This window comes from Phyllobates terribilis, unplaced genomic scaffold (genome assembly GCF_046119375.1).
Source record: "Phyllobates terribilis strain yellow unplaced genomic scaffold, ASM4611937v1 Scaffold_3__8_contigs__length_932513732, whole genome shotgun sequence".
In the NCBI taxonomy this organism is placed as follows: domain Eukaryota; kingdom Metazoa; phylum Chordata; class Amphibia; order Anura; family Dendrobatidae; genus Phyllobates; species Phyllobates terribilis.
In genome coordinates this window covers 686,700,945-686,728,527 of record NW_027362763.1, presented here as the reverse complement: position 1 = coordinate 686,728,527, position 27,583 = coordinate 686,700,945, and the positions used below count along the sequence as shown (strand labels likewise).

Sequence of the window (27,583 nt, the reverse complement as noted above, 5' to 3'; positions counted from 1 at the left end):
TTATATCTCTTATTCCTGAGGCGGACAGGTCTACAAAAATGGGGCAGTACCAGAAGTCCCTTGTTGCGGAACTATTAACAAAATTCCCATCTGAAAACGCTGGCGGCAGAGGGCACACTTCGTTGGACAATCAAGGAGTACAGGCGAGAGAGAAACAACTGCAATCCAGCAGAGGCAGGGGAACACTGTCAAAGTTCTGGGAGAGTTTAGTTTTCTCAGACCCTACCATTGCACAGGCCCTGAGGCGTGGGGTACTCTCACAAGGAGTGCAAAGTTTGGGAAGATGCTGAGGGAGTACCTTGCCGACCGTACCAACATCCTCCGTGATTCCGCTGTGCCTTATAATTATTGGGTATCCAAGCTGGATACGTGGAATGAACTGGCTCTCTATGCCTTGGAGGTCCTGGCCTGCCCTGCCGCCAGTGTTTTATCAGTGCGGGTTTTTAGTGCTGCTGGTGGAATTATAACTGATAAGCGCATCCGCCTGTCAACTGAAAATGCTGACAGGCTGACTCTTATAAAAATGAACAAGGGCTGGATTGGGCCAGACTTCTCAACACCACCGAATTATAGCAGCGTAACATAAACTCAAATCCAGTGTCTTTTCTTTGTAGGTGTATTCCCATGCACCTTTTCACACCCACACATGGATATACGCTTTGTAACGGGTCTGGGAGGTGGAACCTCTGGGCTACAATACAAAGGGGCAGTCCTTGTAAGGAAGCGGGTGGCTCCCAGGGAAGGTGGGCAGGTAGTCACGGCAAGTGACAGGGACAGTCTCTGGGTAGAAGGGCAGGAGGATACGGCAAGTGACAGGGACAGTCTCTGGGTAGAAGGGCAGGAGGATACGGCAAGTGACAGGGACAGTCTCTAGACAGACGGGTGGTCACGGTAAGTGACGGCAGAGCCTCCAGGTAGGCTAGCAGGCAGGTAGCAGATGTGCGCTCCCAGGTGAGCGGGCAGACAGGTCCATAGACAGACTGGCAGGGCTGGTAGGCAGAGTCTCTGGACAGGCAGGTGGTCACAGCACGTGACGGCGGAGCCTCCAGGTAGGCTAGCAGGCAGGTAGCAGATGTGCGCTCCCAGGTGAGCGGGCAAGAGTCTCTGGACAGGCAGGTAGTCACAGCACGTGACGGCGGAGCCTCCAGGTAGGCTAGCAGGCAGGTAACAGGTGAGCGCTCCCAGGAGAGCGGGCAAGAGTCTCTGGACAGGCAGGTAGTCACAGCACGTGACGGCGGAGCCTCCAGGTAGGCTAGCAGGCAGGTAGCAGGTGAGCGCTCCCAGGTGAGCGGGCAGACAGGTCCATAGACAGACTGGCAGGGCTGGTAGGCAGACTGTCGGACCACAGGGAAGTCAGCAGCAAGACACGTATCAGGCAGGAATCAAGCAGGAAACTGGCAGGTAGCTGGCAGGTAACTGGCAGGTAACTGGCAACGGGACCTGAGGGCTGAAGCAGAGTGATGAACTATGCTACAACATAGCTCGGGCACCTCCATCTTGGAGGAGGTGCCTTATATATGGAGAGGTCCTCCGGCCATTGGCCGGGGACTCCTTAGGGCGGCGCGCGCCCTAAGCACAGTGACCGGGGAGGAGCACGCGCTGCAAGCAGAGCGGGAGGAAGACGCCGGGCACGGCGCAGAGAGGTGAGGGGAACAGCGTCTCTGCCTAGCAGGAGGCAGGGACGCCGACGCTACAGTACCCCCCCCTTTAGGCACCCCTTTTTTAGGCCAGACAGAAATTTACCAAGGATGAGAGGGGCATGGATGTTCTCCCGGGGCTCCCACGTTCTCTCCTCAGGAACAAACCCCTTCCAATCTACTAGAAAAAAGGTCTTTCCTCTTACCCTTTTGGTGGCCAGAATGTTCTCTACCTCAAACTCGTCTTCAGCAGAAACCGGAGCAGGAGGCGTACCTGTAGACTTGGAAAAAGAGTTAAGTACCACGGGTTTGAGGAGAGATACATGGAAGGAGTTAGGGATCCGCAAGTTGGCCGGGAGTTTCAATTTATAGGCCACCGGGTTGATCTGTTTGATAACCTCCAGTGGGCCGATGAACCGAGGCCCTAACTTGTAGGAAGGAATCTTGAGCCGGACATACTTGGACGAGAGCCAGACTTTATCTCCAGGATGAAATTGTGGAGGATCCAAGCGTTTTTTGTCAGCGTGTCTTTTCATCCGCTCGGACGACTGAAGGAGTGCGGATCGGGTACTCTCCCAAATGGAGGAAAATTTGCTAACGAGAGATTCCGCAGCCGGATTGTCCACCGAGGTGGAGACGGGAAATGGGATCCGAGCATGCTGACTGAAGACTACAAAAAACGGGGATTTGGAGGAAGATTCGCTCTCGTGATTATTGTAAGAGAATTCGGCCCATGGTAGGAGATCCACCCAGTCTGAATGGTGGGCATTAACGAAATGCCAGAGGTAACTGGTCAGGATTTGATTGATCTGCTCCACTTGACCATTGGACTGTGGGTGGTAAGCGGAGGAGAAGTCCAGGGTGGCGTCTAGCAGCTTACATGTGGCTCTCCAGAAGCGTGAGGTGAACTGAACCCCACGATCCGACACGATGTGGAGAGGCAGGCCATGGAGACGAAAGATGTGGCGGATAAAGTCCCTAGCCAGCTCGGGTGCAGACGGGAGACCTGGCAGGGGAATGAAATGAGCCAGTTTGGAAAAGCGGTCAGCGACCACCCAAATGACCGTACAACCGGCAGAGACAGGGAGATCTGTTATGAAGTCCAGAGCTATATGCTGCCAGGGGGCAGCAGGTACTGGCAGAGGAAGGAGGCGACCGGCTGGCAGGTGTCTCGGAACCTTGTTGCGGGCGCAGGACACACAGGCAGAAACAAAGTCTATTACGTCATTGTGCAGGGTAGGCCACCAGTAGTGCCGGGTAATAAGCTGGAGGGTCTTTTTCTGACCGGCGTGGCCAGCTAGCTTAGACGAGTGACCCCAGTGTAGGATCTTCTCCCGATCAGGCACCGTTACGAACGTCTTACCGGGAGGGAGACGATTTAGACTCACGGGGCTACCTGCATTACTCTGGCGGGATCGATGATGTGTTTAGGCTCCTCCTCAAGATCAGACACCAGAAAGGATCGGGACAAGGCGTCAGCTTTGATGTTTTTGTCAGCCGGGCGAAAATGAAGAATGAAATCAAAGCGGGCAAAAAACAAGGACCACCGGGCTTGGCGCGGGTTAAGTCTCTGGGCCCTCTGGAGATAGGCCAAGTTCTTGTGGTCTGTGTAAATTATTACCGGGTGATGAGCCCCCTCGAGCAGGTAACGCCACTCCTCCAGTGCCATCTTAATGGCCAATAATTCTCGGTCTCCTATAGAATAGTTGCGCTCAGAAGAGGAGAAGAGTTTGGAGAAAAAGCCGCAGGTTACCATTCTTCCGGAAGATGACTTTTGGGTAAGTACCGCCCCGGCTCCGGAGGAGGAAGCGTCAACTTCTAGGAAGAATTGTTTGTTGCCGTCCGGACAATGCAGCACCGGGGCGGAGGAGAAAGCCTGTTTTAAGGAAAGAAAGGCCTCCTCTGCTTCGGGCGGCCATGCTCTGGGATTAGTACCTTTACGGGTGAGCGCCGAGATAGGGGCAGTCCGGGAAGAGAAGTGCGGTATGAAGAGGCGGTAATAGTTGGTGAAGCCCAGGAACCGCTGAATAGCCTTCAACCCCTCTGGTCGGGGCCACTTCTGGATGGCAGACAGTTTCTCAGGATCCATTTGTAGGCCGGTCTGAGAGATTATGTAGCCCAGAAATGGAAGAGAGGTCTGCTCAAAGATGCACTTCTCATATTTAGAGGTGGTTCTGCCTGAGCCTGAGCAGGACCTGACGAACGTCCTTCCGATGAGTAGGAAGATCCGGAGAGAAGACTAAGATGTCGTCCAGGTACACCACCACGCAGGAGAAGATCACGGAAGATGTCATTGACCAACTCTTGAAAGACGGCAGGAGCGTTACAGAAACCGAAGGGCATTACAAGGTACTCATAGTGGCCGTCCCGGGTGTTGAATGCCGTCTTCCACTCATCCCCCTGACGGATACGGACCAGGTTATATGCCCCACGGAGATCCAGTTTGGTGAAGATTCTAGCCCCCCTCAGACGGTCAAATAATTCAGGAATGAGCGGAAGGGGGTATTTATTCTTCACTGTAATCTGGTTTAGGCCTCTATAGTCTATACATGGACGGAGTGAGCCATCCTTCTTTTTGATGAAGAAGAAGCCTGCTCCCGCCGGGGAGGTAGATTTCCGGATAAATCCCCGGGCCAGATTCTCCTCAATATATTCAGACATGGACCGGGTCTCTGCAGCGGACAAAGGGTAGATACGCCCATGGGGAGGAGTAGAGCCGGGTATCAGGTCGATTGGGCAGTCGTATGGTCTATGAGGGGGTAATGTCTCTGCTTCTTTTTTATTGAAGACATCCGCATAAGACCAATAGGGAACCGGTAGACCGGGCAGATTGGCTGGGGAAGGAGAAGGAAGAGCAGGATGAACGGGAACTAGACAAGTCTTATGGCAGTCCTGTCCCCAGCGAAGGACTTCTCCGGTCTGCCAGTCAAGCACGGGTGCATGTTTCTGGAGCCAAGGTAGGCCTAGCAAGAGTGCGTGAGAGAGTCCAGGCAGGACATGAAAGGAGATGCTCTCAGAATGCAGCATTCCCACCTGTAGAGTTAGAGATTCGGTGATGAGTTGGATGGGATGTGGTAAGAGGCCCCCATCCACGGCGGCGACAGATAAAGGTACGGCCAGAGGTTTGGTGGGAATGCGGTATTTTTCTACCAGGGATTGAGAGATGAGATTTCCAGCAGCTCCTGAGTCAAGTTGAGCCAGTTCAAAATAGCGGTTCTCTCCGCAGATGATAGAGACTGACAGCATCAGGGATGGAGAGGGTTTACTTTTGTCTAGGGCGACCTCTCTGAGCGATCCTAGACACAGGAGTTTCCCGACCTCTCTGGGCAGGAACGGATCCGGTGCTCCTTATTGCCACAGTAGAAACAGCTCCCCTCGGCACGGCGTAAGTCTTGACGGGTTTTGACCATCTTGGTCTGGTCGACCTGCATAGGCTCAGGTGAGTGTGCCTGGGGAGTAACGGAGGGAGTGACAGGTTTCTGGAAGGTAGGGGCTAGACGTGGAAACCTCCTCTCACAGGTGACCTCTTTGGCGCGCTCCTGGAACCGGATGTCAATCCGGGTGGCAAGTGTTATTAAGTTGTCGAGAGTGGTAGGAATGTCCCGACCGGCGAGTTCTGTTATGATCTGCTACCGGAACTAAGGAAAGACAGGAGATCTGTCCCTACAATATAACTAAACTCGATCCCTACGATGTAACGGGGAACCTGATCCTGCGATTAGACCCGCTAAAGTCCTCGGCTAGTCTGAACGAAGACCTATAGATGTGAGAAAGGGATCCCTACAAGAACTAGGGACTGGGAAAAGTTGGACACCTCCTAGCAGAAATAGTAGCAGTCACAGACAAACACGCAACAAAAGCAGGGAGGTCAGAAGACCTAGCAAAACTAACAGAGAACGGTAACAGAGCACCAAGCTAGCTCAAGAGTAGTAAATACAATGAAGCCCAGCAAGACCAGGAGGGCGAAGCCGGATTAAATAGGCAAAAATGGTCATGTGACCAGCAAACTAAAAAAAACCTAACAGGAGAGTTCTAACAGTACCCCCTCTTCTAAGAGGATCCTCCGATCCCCTAGGCCCAGGCTTATCAGAAAACCTCCTGTGAAACGCTCTGACAAGTCTGGAAGCGGAAACATCATCCGCCCTCACCCATGAGTTATCCTCAGGTCCGAAATCCTTCCAAGCGATGAGATACTGCAAACTCCCTCTATACCGTCTAGAATTTAGGATGCGGGAAATTTCATATTCCCCATCCTCCACCACCGGAGGAACAGTGGCAGAGGCGTCACCATCCGAGACGTCAGCTCTTTTCAACAGAGAAACATGAAACACCGGGTTAATCTTCCAGGAGGTAGGAACCTCCAACCTAACAGCAGATTGGTTAACTATCTGAAGCACCTTAAAGGGCCCTACGAACTTGGGACCCAATTTTTTAGAAGGAATCCTCAATCGCAGATTCTTAGAGGACAACCAAACCATGTCACCAACAGCAAACAAAACCTCTTGCCGTTTCCTATCAAAGTACCTCTTAGATTTTTTGCTAGCCTCCTGAAGATTACCACGTACATCCGTCCAAACTCTCTCCAAATCACCGGAAAAACTCTCCTCCTCAGGCACAGCCGATACCAATTTGGAGAATGACCCAAAAGACGGATGTCTCCCAGAACAACAAAAAAAAGGCGAACACCCAGCAGAAGAGGATGTATGGTTGTTAAGAGCAAATTCAGCAAGTGGCAGAAACTCAGACCACCCCCCTCTTGATTGTCTGCCACAAAACAACGCAAGAACTGCTCAACATCCTGGTTCTTCCTTTCTGTTTGGCCATTAGACTCAGGATGATATCCGGATGAAAACGACAAATGAACTCCCAACCTGTCACAAAAGGCACGCCAAAAACGAGCCACGAACTGAGGTCCCCTATCAGAAACAATGTCAGTAGGAACACCATGTAGTCTGACAATTTCCTTGACAAAGGCCTTAGCGAGTGTCTTAGCACAAGGCAGTTTGATGAAGGGAACCAAGTGACACATCTTGCTAAAACGGTCCACGACCACCCAGATGACCGTGAAACCTTCAGAGGGGGAAGGTCCGTAATAAAGTCCATAGCCAGATGTGTCCAAGGTGCACTAGGAACCTCCAGAGGGCAAAGCAACACCGCAGCCGGAGCATGCAAAGACTTGGATCTAGCACACACAGTACATTGACGCACCCACTTAATGACTTCCTTCTGCCATCCAGGCCACCAAAAACTGCGACCCACAAGTCTCTTGGTCTCAGAAATTCCTGGATGACCTGCCAACCGAGACTCATGACACTCAACAAACAAATCTCTCCTAAAGGTCCTAGGCACAAACAACCTCCCATGGGGAGTGTTAGATGGGGCATTCTCCTGAGCTTTAAGAATCTCATCCTCCAAAATGGAGTCCAAAGCAGCAATCACAACAACTTCTTGTAAAATGCTCTCCTCTTCCTCCTCAGCACCGACCATGGGAGAACAGCTGCGAGACAAAGCATCCGCTTTAACATTCTTGGTACCCGGGATGTAAGTAACGGAAAAATTAAACCGCGAGAAAAACAGTGCCCACCTAGCCTGACGGGCATTCAAGCGCTTGGCAGCATCAAGATAGATCAGATTTTTATGATCAGTGAAAACCTGAATGGGAAATTCAGCACCTTCCAAGAGGTGACGCCAGTGTTCAAATGCGAGTTTAATAGCCAGCAATTCCCGATTACCAATATCGTAATTAAGTTCAGTCTCAGAAAATTTTTTTGAAAAAAAGGCACAGGGATGTATTCCATCCTTATTTTCCTGAGACAACACCGCACCGACCCCCACAGAGGAAGCATCAACCTCAACCAAAAACGGCTTAGTCACATCAGGCTGCATAAGGATGGGAGCAGAGGTGAACCTCTCCTTAAGAAGCACAAAAGCCTCAATGGCCTCAGAAGTCCACTGAACCGCATTAGCACCTTTCCTGGTGAGATCGGTCAGCGGTTTGACAATAATAGAAACATTTTTTATGAATTTTCTGTAATAATTGGCGAAACCCAAAAACCTCTGTATCGATTTCAAACCAATAGGCCTAGGCCATTCCTGCACAGCTTGAACTTTAACCGGGTCCATATCAAAACCTTCACTGGAGATAATGTAACTCAAAAAACTAATTCTCTGTACAGCGAACTCACATTTCTCTAGCTTAGCAAAAAGCGAATTGTCCATTAATAACTGTAAAACCTTACGTACGCTCTGCCAATGAGACTCCAGATCAGGCGAATAAATCAAAATGTCATCCAAATACACAACCACATTTTTGCCGATTAAAGGTCTAAGGATGTCATTAATAAGATTCTGAAAAAATGCTGGAGCATTGGTAAGACCAAAAGGCATAACCAGATTCTCAAAATGACCCACAGGAGTGTTAAAAGCAGTCTTCCATTCATCACCCTCCTTCATGCGCAACAAATTGTATGCCCCCCGGAGATCAATTTTAGAGAACTATTTGGCCCCCACTAACTGGTTAAATAAATCAGGAATCAATGGCAGTGGGTAAGGATTGAGTACAGTAATTTTATTAATCTCACGAAAGTCCAGACAAGGACGTAACCCGCCATCTTTTTTTTTTACAAAAAAAAAATCCAACAGTCACAGGAGACTTGGAAGGCCTAATGTGACCAGCGGCCAAGCTTGTCTGTATGTATTCCTCCAAAGCCTTTCTCTCAGGAATAGTAAGATTAAATAAACGACTTTTAGGAAGAGTCGCTCCAGGGACAAATTCAATGGTACAATCATAGTCTCTATGGGGAGGCAAAATTTGTGATTCCTCCTCAGAAAAAACTCTCCAAAAATCCTGAATAGGTACAGGTAATTCCCCTTTATCCACAGCAGCAATGCGCCCGTTACAACACTTGTCATAACACTTAGGGCTCCAGGACTTAATTTCATTGGTAGACCAATCTAGTACAGGATTGTGCAATTTTAACCAGGGCAACCCCAATATTACTGGAGAAGGCAAATTATTTAATACTACCAAATCCAAATTCTCTTGATGAATACCATTAATAGTGAGGGGAAATTCACAGACCTTATGAGTAACACTCTTCAAGGGAGAGCCATCAACAGAAATCACAGTAATAGGGGATGACAAAGTTTTAGGTTTTAATTTAAGTTGTTCCAAGAATCCCCCATCAATCACATTCAGAGTAGAACCGCAATCCACAAAAACCCGAAATTCAATTAATTCATCCTGAGCAGCAGTAGTCGCAGATAGGAATACACCCTTAGAATTTAAACAGGCTATACTTGCATGACTGACCTTTTTTTTTTCTTTCTTCATACGAAGCACACAGTTCTTAATAAAATGACCAGAATTTCCACAATAGAAATACAAACCTTCAGAAAGTCTGCGGTCTTTTTCCTGAGAGCGGGGTGCCATCGCCCCAATCTCCATGGGCTCTCCTTTGTCAGCACAGACCGTCTCAGAAGTCGCTGCTGACATATCAGAGGATTTGCTCTCATTAACCCTTGCACGCAGTCTCCTGTCCACCCGTATAGCTAATTGCATTGCCTCCTGCAAGTTTCCAGGTGTGGGATAAGCAATCAGTAAATCCTTAACCCTTTCTCCTAGCTCTGCAAGAAACAAGCTTTTCAAAGCTGAATCGTTCCACCCCACCTGGGCAGACCACCGACGGAAGTCAGAACAATATTTTTCCACATTACCTGATCCCTGCCTCAGATGTCTCAATTCAGACTCAGCAGATGAGACACGATCAGGATCATCATACAACAGACCCAAAGCAGAAAAAAAACTATCCACTGATCTAAAGCACGGATCACTAGGTTGGAGAGAGAAGGCCCATCCCTGAGGATCTTTGCGCAAAAGTGACATTATGAACCCTATGCGCTGTGATTTATCACCAGAGGATCCGGGTCTCAAACGAAAATACAATAAACAAGCATTTTTAAAAGAAAAAAAATCTTGTTGTTCGCCAAAAAATAGATCAGGCAGACGTACCTTTGGTTCCACAAAATGTGCTCCAGAACAGCTACTCACGTGTTGTTGGAGCTTGGCCACCTCCAGAGAGAGTCCCTGCAAGCGTTGAGCCAAATCTTGAACCGAGACCATGATGGAAAACTGGAGGTTTTTTCCTTAGAGAAAACATTTTTTTTTTCTTTTTTTTTTTTTTCTTTTGGCTGGACTTACTGTTATGATCTGCTACCGAAACTAAGGAAAGACAGGAGATCTGTCCCTACAATATATCTAAACTCGATCCCTACGATGTAACGGGGAACCTGATCCTGCGATCAGACCCGCTAAAGTCCTCGGCTAGTCTGAACGAAGACCTATAGATGTGAGGAAGGGATCCCTACAAGAACTAGGGACTGGGAAAAGTTGGACACCTCCTAGCAGAAATAGTAGCAGTCACAGACAAACACACAACAAAAGCAGGGAGGTCAGAAGACTTAGCAAAACTAACAGAGAACGGTAACAGAGCACCAAGCTAGCTCAAGAGTAGAAAATACAATGAAGTCCAGCAAGGCCAGGAGGGCGGAGCCGGATTAAAAAGGCAAAAATGGTCATGTGACCAGCAAACTAAAAAAAAACTAACAGGAGAGTTCTAACAAGTTCATCTTTAATACGGCCGGACAGACCCTCCCAGAAGACAGACACCAGGGCGTCGTTATCCCAGGCCAGCTCCAAAGCAAGGGTGCGGAACCATATGGCATATTGGCCCACGGTGAGACTTCCTTGGCGGAGGCGTAGCAGTGATGAGGCGGATGAGGTCCTCCATCCTGGTTCATCGAAAACCTTCCGGAAAGAAGTGAGAAAGGCTGGCAGGTCGGACACCAGGGGATCTCCTCTCTCCCATAGAGGATTTAGCCAAGCCAGTGCCTCCCCCGTGAGATGGGACATGATGAAGGCTACTTTGGCCCGGTCGGAGTTAAACTGGTGGGACAGGAGTTCAAAGTGCAGGGTGCACTGGTTGATGAAGTCCCGAGCCTAAGTGGAGTCGCCTCCGAAGCGAGGAGGTGCAGAAAGCCGGGGTCCGGAGCAGGATACCATGGTATTGGTGGGCAGCGGCGCTGCCGGGTTGCGAGTCATGACACTAGCGGTGGTTGCTGGTGGAGCAGTCAGAGTGTCCAGTCGAGAATTGACATTCCGCAGGTGACTCAGGATGGACTCCTGTTGGGACCTCTGACGGGACAGTTCATGACATAGGTCCGAGAGCGAGGGAGCTTGGGTGCCACCGGGTTCCATGGCCCGAGCAAACTGTAACGGGTCTGGGAGGTGGAACCTCTGGGCTACAAAACAAAGGGGCAGTCCTTGTAAGGAAGCGGGTGGCTCCCAGGGAAGGTGGGCAGGTAGTCACGGCAAGTGACAGGGACAGTCTCTGGGTAGAAGGGCAGGAGGATACGGCAAGTGACAGGGACAGTCTCTGGGTAGAAGGGCAGGAGGATACGGCAAGTGACAGGGACAGTCTCTAGACAGACGGGTGGTCACGGTAAGTGACGGCAGAGCCTCCAGGTAGGCTAGCAGGCAGGTAGCAGATGTGCGCTCCCAGGTGAGCGGGCAAGAGTCTCTGGACAGGCAGGTGGTCACAGCACGTGACAGCGGAGCCTCCAGGTAGGCTAGCAGGCAGGTAGCAGATGTGCGCTCCCAGGTGAGCGGGCAAGAGTCTCTGGACAGGCAGGTAGTCACAGCACGTGACGGCGGAGCCTCCAGGTAGGCTAGCAGGCAGGTAACAGGTGAGCGCTCCCAGGTGAGCGGGCAAGAGTCTCTGGACAGGCAGGTAGTCACAGCACGTGACGGCGGAGCCTCCAGGTAGGCTAGCAGGCAGGTAGCAGGTGAGCGCTCCCAGGTGAGCGGGCAGACAGGTCCATAGACAGACTGGCAGGGCTGGTAGGCAGACTGTCGGACCACAGGGAAGTCAGCAGCAAGACACGTATCAGGCAGGAATCAAGCAGGAAACTGGCAGGTAGCTGGCAGGAAACTGGCAACGGGACCTGAGGGCTGAAGCAGAGTGATGAACTATGCTACAACATTGCTCGGGTACCTCCATCTTGGAGGAGGTGCCTTATATATGGAGAGGTCCTCCGGCCATTGGCCGGGGACTCCTTAGGGCGGCGCGCGCGGCCCCTTTAAGAGAGGGGGAGCGCGCGCGCCCTAAGCACAGTGACCGGGGAGGAGCGCACGCTGCAAGCAGAGCGGGAGGAAGACGTCGGGCACGGAGCAGAGAGGTGAGGGGAACAGCGTCCCTGCCTAGCAGGAGGCAGGGACGCCGACGCTACACGCTTCCTGATTTTGTCTGTTTGCTCTTGTCCTCCTCCTTCTCCTCATCCTCCACCACCATATCACCAGGGTGAAAGTGGTCCGTGATGCAACACCCACATAATTTTTTTAAAGGGTTTTTATGATAACAGTAAAAAAAAAATTTTATACAGTATGTTCATGTATACCCCCCAGGGGTAAATGTTTGTCAGCCTATACACTTAGTGCATGGGCATTACAAGCATAGGAGGCCCGCTCCTTTCTAATGGGAACATTTTTTTATGAGGCCCTCCTCCACGTCTCTTCCAAGGGGCATTGAAGTGCCTCCAAATTTTTGGCAGCCCTTGCATTCACTGCATAGTCCAACATTATGGGAGACTCTCTCCTTTCTAATGGGAATTTGTCGTTACTGTGGCCCTGCTCTATGTGTCTTTAAATTCTTAGTGGGGTTTTTCCTAAAATTGGTCAGCCGTTGGACTCACTGCATACCCTATAACTGTATAGCAGACCTTCTCCTTTCTAATGGGAACATGTCGTACCTTGTTACTGTGGCCCTGCTCTATGTGTCTTTAAATTCTTAGTGGGGTTTTTCCCAAATTTTGGCAGCCCTTGCAGTCACAGCATGGGCATTACCACTTTAGAAGACCCGCTCCTTTATAATAGGAACAGTTTTTTTTACTGAGACCCTCCTCTATGTCTCTTCAAAGGGTTATCGGGTTGCATCAAAATTTTTGGCAGCCCTTGCAGTCACTGCATACGCAATAACAGTATAGGAGACCCACTTGTTAATAATGGGAACAACAAAGCATAGTCGGCTGATAGCTCTCTAGCAATAGCTAGGGCCAACTGCTGTCCTTTTAAGAATAGTAAGGGCCGTCTGATGTCCCTATAAAAATAGGTTTTATGACTTTCAGAGTCCCTCCATCATAAATAAAACAGGATGTGTCTGATGATGTGTCACACACCACATTGCCAGCTAAGGTTGTAAAATGTTAAAAAGACATTTCCCGGTGAATGCATTTGTCTTAAAAAATAATGTAAAAAAAACAAAACAATAGGATCTTTCTTTAGTATAAAAAACAGTGTCACCAATTTAACCTCAATCTAATCACATTGTTCAGCTCATGCACGTCCTCCTCCATCTCCAAAATTACCACATCAGTTACAAGCTGACAGCACTGCAGCACTGCCTTGGCCAAGCGGCAACAGGCTGTGCTGAAGATAACATGCTTAATGCTTAATTGACAACCCGCCCAGCGCTGCAGAGTTGTTGAAAGCTGTAACACAGCAGCCTGATCTGTGGCTCTCACCGCTGAACATACAGCCAGGCATGGTCGTGTGTGACAATGGGCGGAACCTAGTGATGGAGAAATGACAGCCGGGGTAGATACGGTTTCCCTCTATGCTAGTCCTTTCACTGAGCTAAAGAATATGGCTGTGGGGAAATACAACTTCCACTGAGAAGCTGTTTCAGACTGAAAAACATTGTGCCCACCAGAGGATTTGATTCTGAGGGCTAAACTTTCTCCCCCACTCAAGAGCCCCATAGCAGCTGCAAAATTAGCGCTATCATGAACTCTCCTGAGGTAGAAGCCAAGGCACACCAGAGGATTCTCTGGTGGGACTATCCAACCATACCGAGAAGCAGTCCTGGCTCCGCTCATCGCTGCAGAGCTGTTGAAAGCTGTAACACAGCAGCCTGATCTGTGGCTCTCACCGCTGAACATACAGCCAGGCATGGTCGTGTGTGACAATGGGCGGAACCTAGTGATGGAGAAATGACATCCGGGGTAGATCCGGTTTCCCTCTATGCTAGTCCTTTCACGGAGCTAAAGAATATGGCTGTGAGGAAATACAACTTCCACTGAGAAGCTGTTTCAGACTGAAAAACATTGTGCCCACCAGAGGATTTGATTCTGAGGGCTAAACTTTCTCCCCCATTCAAGAGCCCCATAGCAGCTGCAAAATTAGCGCTATCATGAACTCTCCTGAGGTAGAAGCCAAGACACACCAGAGGATTCTCTGGTGGGACTATCCAACCGTGCCGAGAAGCAGTCCTGGCTCAGAAAAGTGTGTAGGAAGGTTCCCGGACACTCTATGGTTGCTTTTTTACTGAGGAGGAAATACACGCAAACACAGGGAGATCATACAAAGTCCTTGCAGATGTTGTACTTGCTGGGATTTGAACACAGGATCCCAGCGCTGCAAGGCTTCAGTTCTAACCACTGATCCAATGTGCTGCCGTTCACCCTCTAATATCTAACAGGCTGGAGAAACTTGCACCTACTACCACTCTATCTTCAGTTCCTTTATGAGAAAATGTATTTGGGCAGTCACTCAGGCTACCAAATAAAATTCCTGAGAAGGAAATTGGGATGGCTTCGCTACTGGTACTGGGGGAAGTGCTAATACCATGGCATCGTACCAAAGTTTGCTGGAAATATTCCAGGCTGGTAGGAGGCAAGCAAATTCCCACAGAAAAGTACCAGCAGTATTGTTCAGGGATCCGAGCTTGTAGAAGACAGAGACAACACCAGGAGAAATAGTGACAGCGGGGGGACCGAGTATGGACACGAGGCATGAGGCATGTGGTTGTGAAAAGCTTCCGCCTCCACGAGCTTAAAAGGCCATATTTCAAGTGCAAGCAGCTGCCCAGAAATCTGGCAGTTTAGTGTTGCGCCCTGTGGGTGGGCGGGTGGCTGGCTGCATACTTGCACTTGCATTCCAAGTAACAGAAAACTAAGCAGATGGTGGCCTCTATCATCATCATGGCCTCACCTCGGCACTATGAACTCTCCTGAAGGAGAAGCCAGGGCCCGCCGGAGGAGTCTCCGGTTCTCTGGTGGGCCCGTCCAACCCTGCCGAGAAGCAGCCCTGGCTAAGAAAAGTGTGGCGGAAGGTTTCCGGACACTCTATGGCTTCTTTTTTAATGTGTATCGGCCATGCTTATGCATGTTATTTCTCAAACCGCATTACAGATCAGGCCATTGTCCAACTCTGTATTCAAAAAATTAAATGCGCAAAGAAAGATGTGTGTGTCAAAGCACCACCGACAAGTGCGAGTTGATGTTGGATGGGCCGCCATTGCTTCTGCAACGAGCTGCAGTAGAGGACTTCCTGGGAGAAATGACACGCAGGGTAGATACGGTTTCCCTCTATGCCAGTCCTTTCACCGAGTTAAATACAACTCTCAGCAAAAAAAGTTGTGGACTGGCTCCGTACCGTCCCTGGCCACATTCTCCTGTTCATGTGTTTGTGGTTAGGCGGTCCTTCCCAGTAAGTGCACTGGGGAGGGCACGGGTAATGTTATGGGACCTGTGCTTGTGGAAGGCGGAGGGGACACCGGGAGAAACAGTGGCGGCTGGGGACCGAGTATGGACACCCGGCCACCGCCGGCATGAGGTTATGAAAAGCTTCCGCCTCCACGAGCCTAAAAGGCCACATTTCAAGTGCAAGCAGCTGTCAAAAATTTGGCAGTATAGTATTGCAACCTGTGGGTGGGTGGGTGGGTGGCTGCCTGCATACTTGCGCTTGCATTCCAAGGAATGGGGTAGGGACAACTGAACGCTGCAGTGGGACAAGGACGTGGACGGTGATTGTTGCAAGTCTGCAACGACATGTGCATGGCCGGAGGCATCTTCGCATGCGCCAAGGATCACTTATGATGGGCACACTTTAAGGCAGTGATCTGGGAGTCAGAGATGCTTCCAGAGGTCTTCCCCATGCTGTTCCCATGTCTTTTCAGCACTGTATGCATATATCTGATGATGTGTCACACACCACATGGCCAGATAAGGTTGTAAAATGTTAAAATGACATTTCCTGGTGAATGCATTTGTCTTGGTTGAAAGCAATGCAAAAGTGCAAAAACGCATCAAAAACGCTACGTGTGAACATAGCCCAAGGTGTGGAGGAGTATTTTGGTTTTTGGTTATTTATTTTGCTTTATATACAAGTCATTACCCTGGAAAGGATGTTCCTTAATATATTTCCCAGGAAAATCCATTTTGGTTTCGTTTTGGTATGTTTTATTGTGAGTCCGTAAAAGTGGCATAATACCTCTGACAACGTTGCTGACAGCAGTGATCTGGGAGTCAGAGATGCTTCCAGGGGTCTTCCCCATGCAGTTCCAATGTCATTTGAGCACTGTTCCCATCGATTTGGGCAATTTTTAGGCCCTCTGCAGATCGCCGGGGGGAGCCGCCTGAAAAATGCTCAAGTTTCCCATAGACTTACATTGGGGTCGAGCACCCGAGTATTCCAATGTGCTCGACCCGAGCAACGAGTACCCTTGCATTTTAGTGCTCGCTCATCACTAGTCTGAATACTTTCCGTACCCACTGTATACATCTCTAACATCACTGTTAGGATGAGAAAAAAAAAACACAGCTCTGTGTTGTTCAGGTGTCCATGCTTTTCATGTACCTTGTGTCAGTGCACACAAAGACATATCTGTTCCAAAAGAACGAATGAAAGGGGCGGATACAAGAACAGCACACGGATGCCATCTGTGTGCTATCTGCTTGCTGTCAGTGTATAACATTGCAAAGGAGAAGCTTATTCATTTATTTATTTAAACATCCGTGAAAAATACCGATGACACACTGATGGTTAAACAGCCAAACTGAAGACACCAGTACCATTTTTCACATATGTGTTTACATGTGACTTAGGCATCACTCTATGTTTTAAGCCATTGATTATTATGCCATCATGCTGCTCTCCTGTACAGTCGACTCCTCTTTAAGGGACTGGTAGTGGTCTGTCTCTATGTGACTTCAGCTTGCATTGATTGCATTGACCTTGTTCTCTGAATAGTTGGACAACATATTGTTTGCGGTCTTCCACTTAATAATTTTATTGGTGCCATGAAAGGAAGGATTAGTTAGGGGAAACTCCTATGAATAATATACCTTACAAATATAAAGAGAACTGGAGCCAAACATCCCACGATGTAAAAAGGCATTGTCAAAGTTGTTCAATTAAAAAATATATTTTTATTGATACATAAACATTAAAAATCTTCATCAAAATTCAAAAAGTAATACATACCATGAATTGTACGATAATGACACAAGAAAAAGTGTATGACAATTACAGGCGAAACATATATATTTCCAAATGGAAAAATTGGGTGGCATTTGAATGGATATGGTGATCACTATTATAAGTATCTCTCCCCTAATAGACTATATAGGGCATTGTCCTGTGACCACCATATTCCCTGTTTCATGGTATAGAATACAAACTGGAGAAACAAAGTTGTTGCCTCCTATGTTAAAAATGGCAAATGCATGTGTATATATGCATAGATCGGCTAATAAGAATGAACCATCAATAGAGCTAAAAGCCGAACCATGAAATCAAGACATGCTTACCCATAGAATGGTAAATTCTTCCTGTATGTCAGACTGCCCCGATGCGCATTTCGCATACCTTGCTTCCTCAATGGACCTGTATATGGTCTACCTGTCTTTCAGTTCAGAACCCACACAAGATTCACCTCCTAACTTCGAGCTTCCCCAAAAAATGCTCAAAAAAAGCTTCACCATTAGTCTCCTGAACTTTGGTTCCACCTCTCCATGCTGCACACTGCAGATCCGTAGCCCTCTACCATGACAGGCTGTTCATGTATTTTGAGTGCAGCCCCTGTGGGATATTATATTTTATGTGGGAGAGGGATCATTGCCCACCACACCAATCCAGTCTGCTGAGAAGTCAAAGGAAGCCATTCTGTGTGTGCCGAAAGTTAGACATTTTCTGATTTTTTTTTTTCATTCTCTCAAGTTCTGATGAGTGGAACAATGTGGATCCCAAGACAAGAGAAGAACTTAACATTAAGAAAGATGAAGGAGAATTTTGGTGAGTAGTCAGTTTGTCCCCATAAATCATGCCTATCTCTTGCCACTTTGTCCAATATCTTGAAAGGTGCATTATTAAACTATTGCCTACTGAAACAATGTCTGCTATATAAGTCCAGTTGCCCCTAAAGAAATGTATCTATTTTGACAATTCCAATTTGATAGGTACTTGCCAGAAGCGCCTGATTCAATAAGAGGAGTACATCTCTTTTTAGAATCAGGAGTGTCTGATTCCAGCAAGCCTTCTCATGAATAACTCTTAATGAGGGTATACGCTCACACTTGCATATCAAAAAATCGGTCCAGTTCTCATACAGAAAAGTGGTATGATTTTTTTCCTCACTTGTCATCTGTGTGCCGTCCATATGCAATCCTTTTTTTTACCCAGCAACTATTAATCATTTACAGAACCATTTGCAGTTTCCTTTGCTACAGAATTGTAATGTATTCATAAAAATTGGATGCCATATTGATGATCCATATGGCATTCGATTTTTTTTCTCACACTCATCAGATTTCGGAGTGAGATTGCAGCATGCCGAATTTTAGCTGAGAAAAAATATGCAGATCTGCACTGCCTCATTATAACATTGGTCCGAGAGCAATTTGATTTTTTTCTCTCGCATTGCACTCCTACGATTTATACCCTAGTGTGAGAGAACCCTTACTCAGGAGCATCTAACATGTAGCGTGCACCTCCGTGTGTGTGCCTCACCACAAATCTTACTACAGTTGGAGACTCCACTGCTCATCATGAATCTGACGAGCAGTGTTCTCCACACCCTCGTTCCTCTACAGGCTTGCCCACATTGTTGGAGCTGGCCGAAAATTTTAACACAGCCTTATGTTGTGATCTTTCAAAGATTTGTCAGAGCTTTTTACCCCAGAATTCTACCATAAAAGCTTTGATGAATCAGGCCATATGTGTTCATTTTTCCAACAGCTTCACCTTAGGAGAAATGAAGATTTTCACAATGTCTAATTTAATTAATGGCTTGTCTGAGTAGTAGTGGACCGTGTAGGTCCAACAGCAAGAGAAACGCACTTTGTAACCACTCTGTTCTTTAGCCAAGAGATGAGGATTCGGAACAGCAGACCCTCTCAACTAATTTAAAGTGGTTCTCAGTTCTACAAACTGGAGAACGCCTTTTTAATGTGCCCTGCCATGTACTCCTTATTGAATAATGACGCATTCCTGCCTATTTATATAGTTTCTATCCAAAAAGTGGTGTTGAAAAATTAAAAGTTTTGAAAATCTGTAAAAATATAGTTTTGATACTTTGCAGGATGGCTTTCCATGACTTTCTGAAAGAATATCACAGAGTGGAGATATGTAACATCAACTTGAGTGAGGTGTGCTGTGGTGACGACTTTAAGTGGTGCCTGACGGAATTCAATGGAAGCTGGAAAAATGGAAGCACAGCTGGAGGGAATAAAGACTTGGGTAAAAGCAGTTATACTGCCAAACTTTTCCCTTCACCATTAAACATTCATACGTAAGGAAGTGAGTGGCAAGAGTTGCTCTTGTGAGGCCACTTCTCTATTCTCAGGGTCTTACGTGGGAAGAACAAATTACAGACTAAAAATAATTATAAAAAATCTTATGAATTAAAGTCTGTTTTGTACAGCTCCTGTGTAGGCATTAAATGGGTTGTCTCAACATCTTTAATGGGTATAATTGCAAAATTCTTGTAAAAGAATAATTTAGAAATTTACCTCTTATTAAAAATCTTCCCAGCAATCATGGTATTTTTAAATTTATAATTTTATTCTCATTGCCAAGATTACTGGCCACTTCTGCAGTTTATCAGGATGGACTGTTTCCATGTATGCAAGCTGTTTGCTATACAGCTGGTAATGTGCAGCTCTGAACCTGGCCAGATCACTGGATCCAGCCCACTGCAGTGCCCCTGGGCTGGGCCAATACTGCAGACGCAAAGCTGCCTCTCTTTAGAGAATGGGAGAACGCACAGATAAGGAGCGCACTGCTCCCTGGCAAGCAGGATGCCGGGAGGCAAAGTAGGGGTGTGCTGCTGAAGAGAAAAGATTAGGCAGGAGGATGCAAATGGGAGCAATACATCCAGGATTAGACAACATACTGGGTATATTTGTAGTCTGTAAACATAGAGGCATATAGGTTGGCAATGGCATGCTTATGCACAAACAGCTGTTTGCAAAAATGTTAATTTTTTTTATTTTTGTATGCATCATAGCTACAGTAGTGTTCAAAATAATAGCAGTGTGTTCAAAAGCATGAGTTAAGCACAAAATCTTTATACCAGTTTTTATTTTCATGCATCCGGAACATTGCACACTATTTCCTAATTAAAATCATGAAGAGAAATGTATATAATTTTTAACTACCATACAGAAAATAACAACAAATAAGCATTGGGCTGTTCTAAAAAATAGCAGTGTCTGCATTTGTCTTCACAAACTCACAATATGTATTCTTTTTTTTGAGGATTTAGCATTCCCGTGAATCACTAAACTAATATTTAGTTGTATACTCACAGTTTTTTAGAACTACTTCACATCTATGTTGCATAGAGTCAACCAACTTTTGGCACCTGTCATCTGTTATTCCAACCCAGGATGCTTTGACAACATCCCACAATTTTTTGCCATTTCTTGGCTTTGCCTCAGAAACGGCATTTTTGATGTCACCCCACAAGTGTTCTATCAGATTAAGGTCCGGGGATTGGGCTGGCTGCTCCATAACCTCAATTTTGTTGGACTGGAATTTTTTGCTTGTTAACTGGTGTGTTTAGGGTCGTTGTCTTGTTGAAACACCCATTTCAAGGGTATATCCTCTTCAGCATAAGGCAACATGATCTCTTGAGGTATTTTAATATATGCAAACTGGTCCATGGTCCATGATCTCTGGTATGCGGTAAATAGGTCTGGCACCATAATAAGAGAAACATGCCCACATCATGATGCTTGCACCACCATGCTTCACTGTCTTCAGAATGCACTGTGGCTTCAATGCAGAGTTTGGGAGTCGTCTGACGAACTGTCTGCGGCCCTTGGACCCAAAAAGAACAATTTTACTTTCATCAGTCCACAAAATATTTCTCCATTTCTCTTTAGGCCAGTTGATATGTTCTTTGGCAAATTGTATAAGCTTCGGTACATTTCGGTTTGCTTCGGTTCTTTTTTTTTTAAAGTGCGACTTTGCGGGGATTTCTTGCAACACACAGGCGTCTTCTAACTGTCTCAGTACTCACCAGTAACTTGAGACTGTCTTTGATCATCCTGGAGCTGATCATTGGCTGAGCCTTTGCTATTCTGGCTATTCTTCGATCCATTCGAATGGCAGTCTTCCATTTTCTTCCACGTCTCTCTGGTTTTGCTTTCCATTTTAAAGTTTTAGAGATCATTTTAACTGAACAGCCTATCATTGTCTGCACTTCTTTATAAGTTTTACCCTCTCCAATCAACTTTTTAATCAAAGTAAGCTGTTCTTCTAAACAATGTCTCAAATGACCCATATTTCTCAGGCTTTCAAGGAGAAATGCATGTACAACATGTGCTGGCTTCACCCTTATATAAGGGCGACCTGATTCACACTTGTTTCTTCACAGAATGATTGAACTCACTAATTGAACTCCACACTGCTATTATTTTGAACACACCGCCTTTCAATTAATTATTCAAATACACAGACTCAAAAACATGCGGATCATGAATGTGGAGTCTGTTGGTTTTCTTAGAATCTACTGCACCAACTGGTAAATTCTTTGACATGTGGTAATATAATTTATATCAAAAACAGGGATTCATCTGGTTAGTCATATTGGACTGCTATTATTTTGAACACTACTGTATAATCTGCTTTTTTAGGTTGGAATTTTCTAATAAACTTGGATTACTCTTTTACAGACACATTTTGTATCAATCCTCAGTATCGGATCACCCTGGAAGCTCCGGATGGTGATACCAGCAAAAAGTGTCCGATCATTGTGTCTCTCACACAGAAAGATCGAAGGAAAATAAAATATGAGTGTGCTGCATTCCTCTACTTGGGCATTTATATATTTAAGGTATTTATCTTTTTTTATGAGTATTAGAATTTTATTCATACTTCCTAACTTTTATGGTTGCACTTCTGGAATGAGACAGAGCAAGGTATCCGAAAAACATGTCAACTACATTTTTTCCACACAGAGTTCACACTTTATCAGTCCGCAGCCCTTCCACATCACCTTCGAGTATTTTCGTTGACCATGAATGTGTCCGTAAAAAAAAAAAATCCTTCAAAAGTGCAGCTTTTTGGAAGGTTTTGGAAGGCTTCATTAGGTCTCAACTTTTTCCAGGGGCTTTGAGAGATGTCTAGTATTTTATTAATGTTATTAATTGCATACCTCCCAACCAGCCCAGATCTACCTGGAGATTCCCAGATTTGGGATTTTGGAGTTATGCTCATTTTTAACTGCACATGTATCCTCAGGATGTAGATACAGTTGAAGACAGTAGTGGAGCAGAGAGCAGCTCCCTGCTCCAACAAGCAACTTGTATCTTTCCTCTTTGCTGTATAAGGCTGAGTGCAGCAGGCGCTATCATCTTACTAGATCGCACCCGCTGTCCTGAGCCATTCAGGGCACAGGCTGAAGCAGACCTGGAGAGGCACCATAATTTGGTGGGGCAACTTTGGGCATTATATTGAGTAAAAGCGGGAACGGTTGGAGCATTATAAGGCGTGAGGAGGACATCTTGAGTTATTATACTGTATGAGTATTATACTGTGTATGGGGCACATACAATGGGGTCACTTTGGGGCACTGTTGGGGTATAATCTATGCAAGTCAGAATGAGGTAATTATTATATATGAAGGGCACTGTTAGGGCCTCATACTGTGGGAGTGAATGCATTGTGAGGGCATTGTACTGTGTGTGGGGAGAGTTCTGTGGGGGCATCATACTTCAAATTTGGGAGGCACGTTAGATTACCTTTCTTAACGGGAGAGTGTGCAAAATGTATTCATCGTGTTATGCGTCATGGAAAGACTCCAAAGAAAGGTTCAGTTTTTCAGGTTTACCTGGAGGGTTGTTATAATTTTCTACGATAAAAAGTGAAATAGGAACCCAATATGTAACTCATGTTAGCCTCCTGACTTCTACTTATGACAGAGCCATGACAGACATACCGGATCCGAAAACAAAGTCAGACTCCATTGACACTAATAGAATCCATCATAGTTCCATCCAGGTATCAGTATAATTGCAAGACAAGCAATGGACTCTATACCATTCTTGCCTTAACATTCAGCAGTTTACAGCAATTTATTGAAATGGCCACATCTAATGCTATATTTCAATTGGCCACTGCTGCGTAAATGTAAAGTCAGGCACAACTTCCATCAAGAAAAATCAGCTGGATTGATGACAGTAAAATGATCGCTGCTGCCACTCTTAAATAAAGGAGTTCTCTGCCATGAGTCAAAGTGTTTAAAACAAGATAGGTTGGTTGGACACCATTACATTTTGGAGACATTGTAGAATTACTTAGAAATATTAAAAAATTCTATCATTCTTTATCCCCTTCCATGCCATAGATACAACTCTTTGCTTCTATATTTTTACTATGTGGCCTATATATAACAGCTTAATCCTTCAGATAAAATTCCTCTGGTAAAGGAGTTCTTCAAGGACAATGACTATGTGGCTTTCAGTGAATTTGATTTCATGCGTGATATATCGAAAAAATTTGAGCTTCTTCCGGGGGATTATGTCATTGTATCAGCGACCTATAATGCATCAGATGAAGCTGATTTTTACCTCCGTATCTTCACTGAAAAACCAACCAAAGCAAAGTGAGTATGCTAAAATACTTCCACTATTTGGGGACAACTCCTGTAAATTAAAGTTTTGTCGATCCTTATATTGGCATCGTAATTTAAAGGGGATTTTGAACGCAAAAGATTATTCTGGCCATACTATAGTAAATCAGATGTTAAACTAGCAGTCAACATTTGGAAAAAATATCTATTTTCTTTTTAGATATGGAGGATTTGTGGATACCTCCCTGTCTGCCGATTATTGAAGACATCAAATTCTCAAGAATTTATTAAACATGCCTTTTTTCTTCAACGCGTTTTGAAGTGACAGGCACTTCTTCCTCAGGAAACAACCACATATCTATGAATATGAACTCATATAGAAAGGAGTACACAAGAACCAAAATCTAAAATAAAATGATATTTTATTAAATACACAAATCACGTTAAAAGTTACAGTGGGAAACCACAATATGGCAGCACAAACCCATGGTATCAAGTATAGAAAAACACAAAATGCTAACGTTGCATATGTGACCAGGGACACGAATCATAAATGGAAACCTAGTTTCTAATATGTCATGCAGGACAATCTGCTGTCCCTACACATATATATATACTAATTAATCAAGAAAATAAGTATACAGTACCTAGGAATGAGTAGTGCCACCGGCCCCTACGCACGTTTCGGCATGATCTATGCTTGATACCATGGGTTTGTGCTGCCATCTTGTGGTTTCCCACTGCAACTTTTAATGTGATTTGTTTATTTTTATTGATCATGCCTATTTAATAAAATATCATTTTATTTTATATTTTGGTTCTTGTGTACTCCTTTCTATATGATTTCAGCTTTTCTTGTACTGAGCCTCTCATTTCTTCCGTGGTGGTTTGGGATACCCAGTAATAGTTGCGGAGTCTCCGCACAGATACACTTTTTATACGGGTATAACATTTCTTTGATTCAACTTCTCTGTATTATATCTATAAATATATACAGGAAATAAATATATTTAAATATATGGTTGTTTCCTGGAGGTAGAAGTGCCTGTCACTTCAAAACGCGTTGATGAAAAAAGGCATGTTCAGTATAATCTTGAGAATTGAAGTCTTCAATAATCTGCATCCAAAAATTCTCCATATATTTTCATTTTCATTGGTTTTGACAACTCATGGATCCACAGCAGCTGAGCAACGATCCAAAAATGCATTCATTTATTGATCAGGATAGCCTAATCTGATAAACAAAATGTCTTGTTTGCCGGAAAAAAACCCTATTTGAGCTTGTTTCTCCCTAGTGTTTTATCTATTTTCTTTTTTAGAAATATTGCCTTATTTTTTAGTGAGCTGTAGCCTCCATATTGGTAAAATTGCCAACAAGAAATATAGCCATATTAGTTGCCATCTTTGCATTGTCTTCTCAGGAAAGCAATTACTTTATTATTGACAGTTTCTAAGACACTAATTCAGGGGTGACACCTAACATGGTTGTGCTTCCTATTAGCCCCCCTAGTTTCTGACTTAATATGATATAGTTGGCAAGAAATGTTTAGTAGGAGAGGAACATGATCACATTTGCTTTTTATGAATGACTCTCATGATCTACATATACTTTTGCTTTATTCTAGGGAAGCAGATGGCGATATGCAGGCAAATATATGGCAGGTAATACGGTTATATCTTTACGGTATGGGTCTAATACAGTGCCTTAAAATAGTATTCATACCCCGTGAACTTTTCCTCTTTTTTCACTTTACAACCACAAACAAATTTATTTTATTGGGATTTTATGTGATATACCAAAACAAAGTAGCAAGTATTTGTGAAAGTGTAAAGGAGACACATGGTTTTCTAATTATTTTAAAACCTGAATCTGAAAATTGTGACATGTATTTGTATTCAGCCCCCTGTAGTTTGATACTCCTAAATAAAATCCTGCCTCCAGATGGCACATATTTAGTACATTGTGCCAACCTGTGTGTAATTTATTTTCAGTATAACTACAGCTGTTCTGTGAAGGCCTCAGAGGTTTGTTTGAGAACATTAGGGATCAGTCAGCATCATGAAAACCAAGGAACGCACTAGACAGATCAATGATAAAGTTGTGGAGAAGAAAAAAAAGCAGGGTTAGGTTATAATAAAATAGCCCAAGCTCTGAACATCTAAAGAAGCCCTGTCCATTCCATCATCCAAAAATGGAAATAGGATGGCACAGCTGTAAACCTACCAAGACATGGCCATCCACCTAAACTGACATTCCAGTCAAGGAGAGCACTAGAGTGGGCACTCAGGAGGAGCTGCAGGGATCCACAGCACAGGTGGGAGAATCTGTCCAGAGGACAACTATTAGTTGCACACGCCACAAATCTGGCAATTTTTTAAAGCAAGTCATAAAGTCATAAGAAGTTCTGTAGTGCAGTTTGCAAAAAGCCAAGTAGGGGACACAGCAAGCATGTGGAAGAAGATGCAGTGGTCAGATGAGACCAAAGTAGAACTTTTTGGACTAAATGCAAAATGCTATGTATGGTGGAAAACTAACACTGTGCATCGCTCTTAAAACACCATCCCCACAGTCGAATGTGGTGGCAGCATCATGCTGTGGAGATGATTTTCTTTACCAAGGACAGGGGAGCTGGTCTGAGTTGATAGGAAGATTGATGAAGGTAAATACAAGGCAACCCTGGAGGAAAACCTGTTAGAGGCTGCGAACGATTTGAGACTGAGGCGTAGGTTCACATTCCAGCATCACAACGACCCCAAACATCCTGCCAGAACTGCAATGGAATGGCTTAGATCAAAGCATATTCATGTGTGTGAATGGACCAGTCAAAGTTCAAACCTAAATCCCATTGAGTATCTGTGACAAGAATTGAAAATTGCTGTTCACAGATCCCTACATCCAATCTCACTGAGGTAAAGCTAGACTGAAAAGAAGAATTGGCAAATGTAACATCTGTCTGAGGCCACTGGCTCAAAAGGCATCCTCAGACAGACTTGGGACAGGCCACTCCGTCACAGCATGGATTAAATCATAGAGATAGGTGGACAGCAGTATAACACTTCTGAGCTCAGTATGCTTGGTATCTCCAGTATTAGATTAGGGAGACAGCTAGATTAGATTAGATTAGCTGGACACTTTTGTCTCCAATATTAGATCAGATAAACAGGGTGGACAGCAGTGTGATCAACTTACATCATTTGATTTGTGTGACATATACGGTATGTGTGTGCGTCACGGAAAAAATATATACCTAACAATACCTGGTCACAATATCAATATACTGTAGGATGCAGACATGCCCCCATAATAAAAGATGAATGTAGCTGATAGGCAAAATACCTGATGAACACTCACACATCTACCATCCATAAGGGCTGTGGCTGCTTAGTGTTATACATGGACATGGACAAGGCTTGTATAGGGTGCCCGTCACACTGTTATGTGTAGTGTATTATGCCGTCTTATATCCATACTGTTAGATCAGAGACGCTGTTCAGCACTACATAAGTGCACCCTACAAGAGCAAGAATTGCAAAATATTGATGAACAGTCACTTACACACTGACCAATCATGGAGAAGGGGTTGATAAATTATATAATAATATCCTTCAGTAAAATTAGATTCTAGTATTGGTAAATATGGCCTGTTTTCTCTGAGGTTTTTGGGATTTATTGTCTTTTAATGTCAGTGAATATATATATATATATATATATATATATATATATATATATATATATATATATATACATACAGTGGGTACCGAAAGTATTCAGACCCCTTTAAATGTTTCACTCTTTGTTTCATTGCAGCCATTTGGTAAATTCTAAAAAGTTCATTTTTTCCTCATTAAAATACACTCTGCACCACATCTTGACTGAAAAAACCCCCAGAAATGTAGAAGTTTTTGCAAATTTATTAAAGAAAAACTGAAATATCACATGGTCATAAGTATTCAGACTCTTTGCTCAGTATTGAGTAGAAGCACCTTTTGAGCTAGTACAGCCATGAGTCTTCTTGGGAATGATGCAACTAGTTC

General features: G+C 45.1%; 1 protein-coding gene across 3 annotated transcripts in view; it reads left to right on the top strand.

The window, feature by feature from the left end:
* The window catches only part of LOC141257387 (calpain-8-like), a 120,095-nt gene that overhangs the window by 71,138 nt on the left and 21,374 nt on the right, over window positions 1–27,583 (top strand). For all 3 annotated transcript variants that reach the window (XR_012318057.1, XM_073671881.1, XM_073671882.1), the window contains exons 8-12: window positions 17,692–17,766; window positions 19,052–19,209; window positions 21,651–21,811; window positions 23,373–23,581; window positions 25,174–25,210. Coding sequence is in view for 2 of the 3 variants with exons in the window: in XM_073671881.1 (XP_073527982.1) it covers window positions 17,692–17,766; window positions 19,052–19,209; window positions 21,651–21,811; window positions 23,373–23,581; window positions 25,174–25,210 (640 nt within the window). In the remaining variant the exon portion in view is untranslated. The remainder of the gene's footprint in view (window positions 1–17,691; window positions 17,767–19,051; window positions 19,210–21,650; window positions 21,812–23,372; window positions 23,582–25,173; window positions 25,211–27,583) is intronic.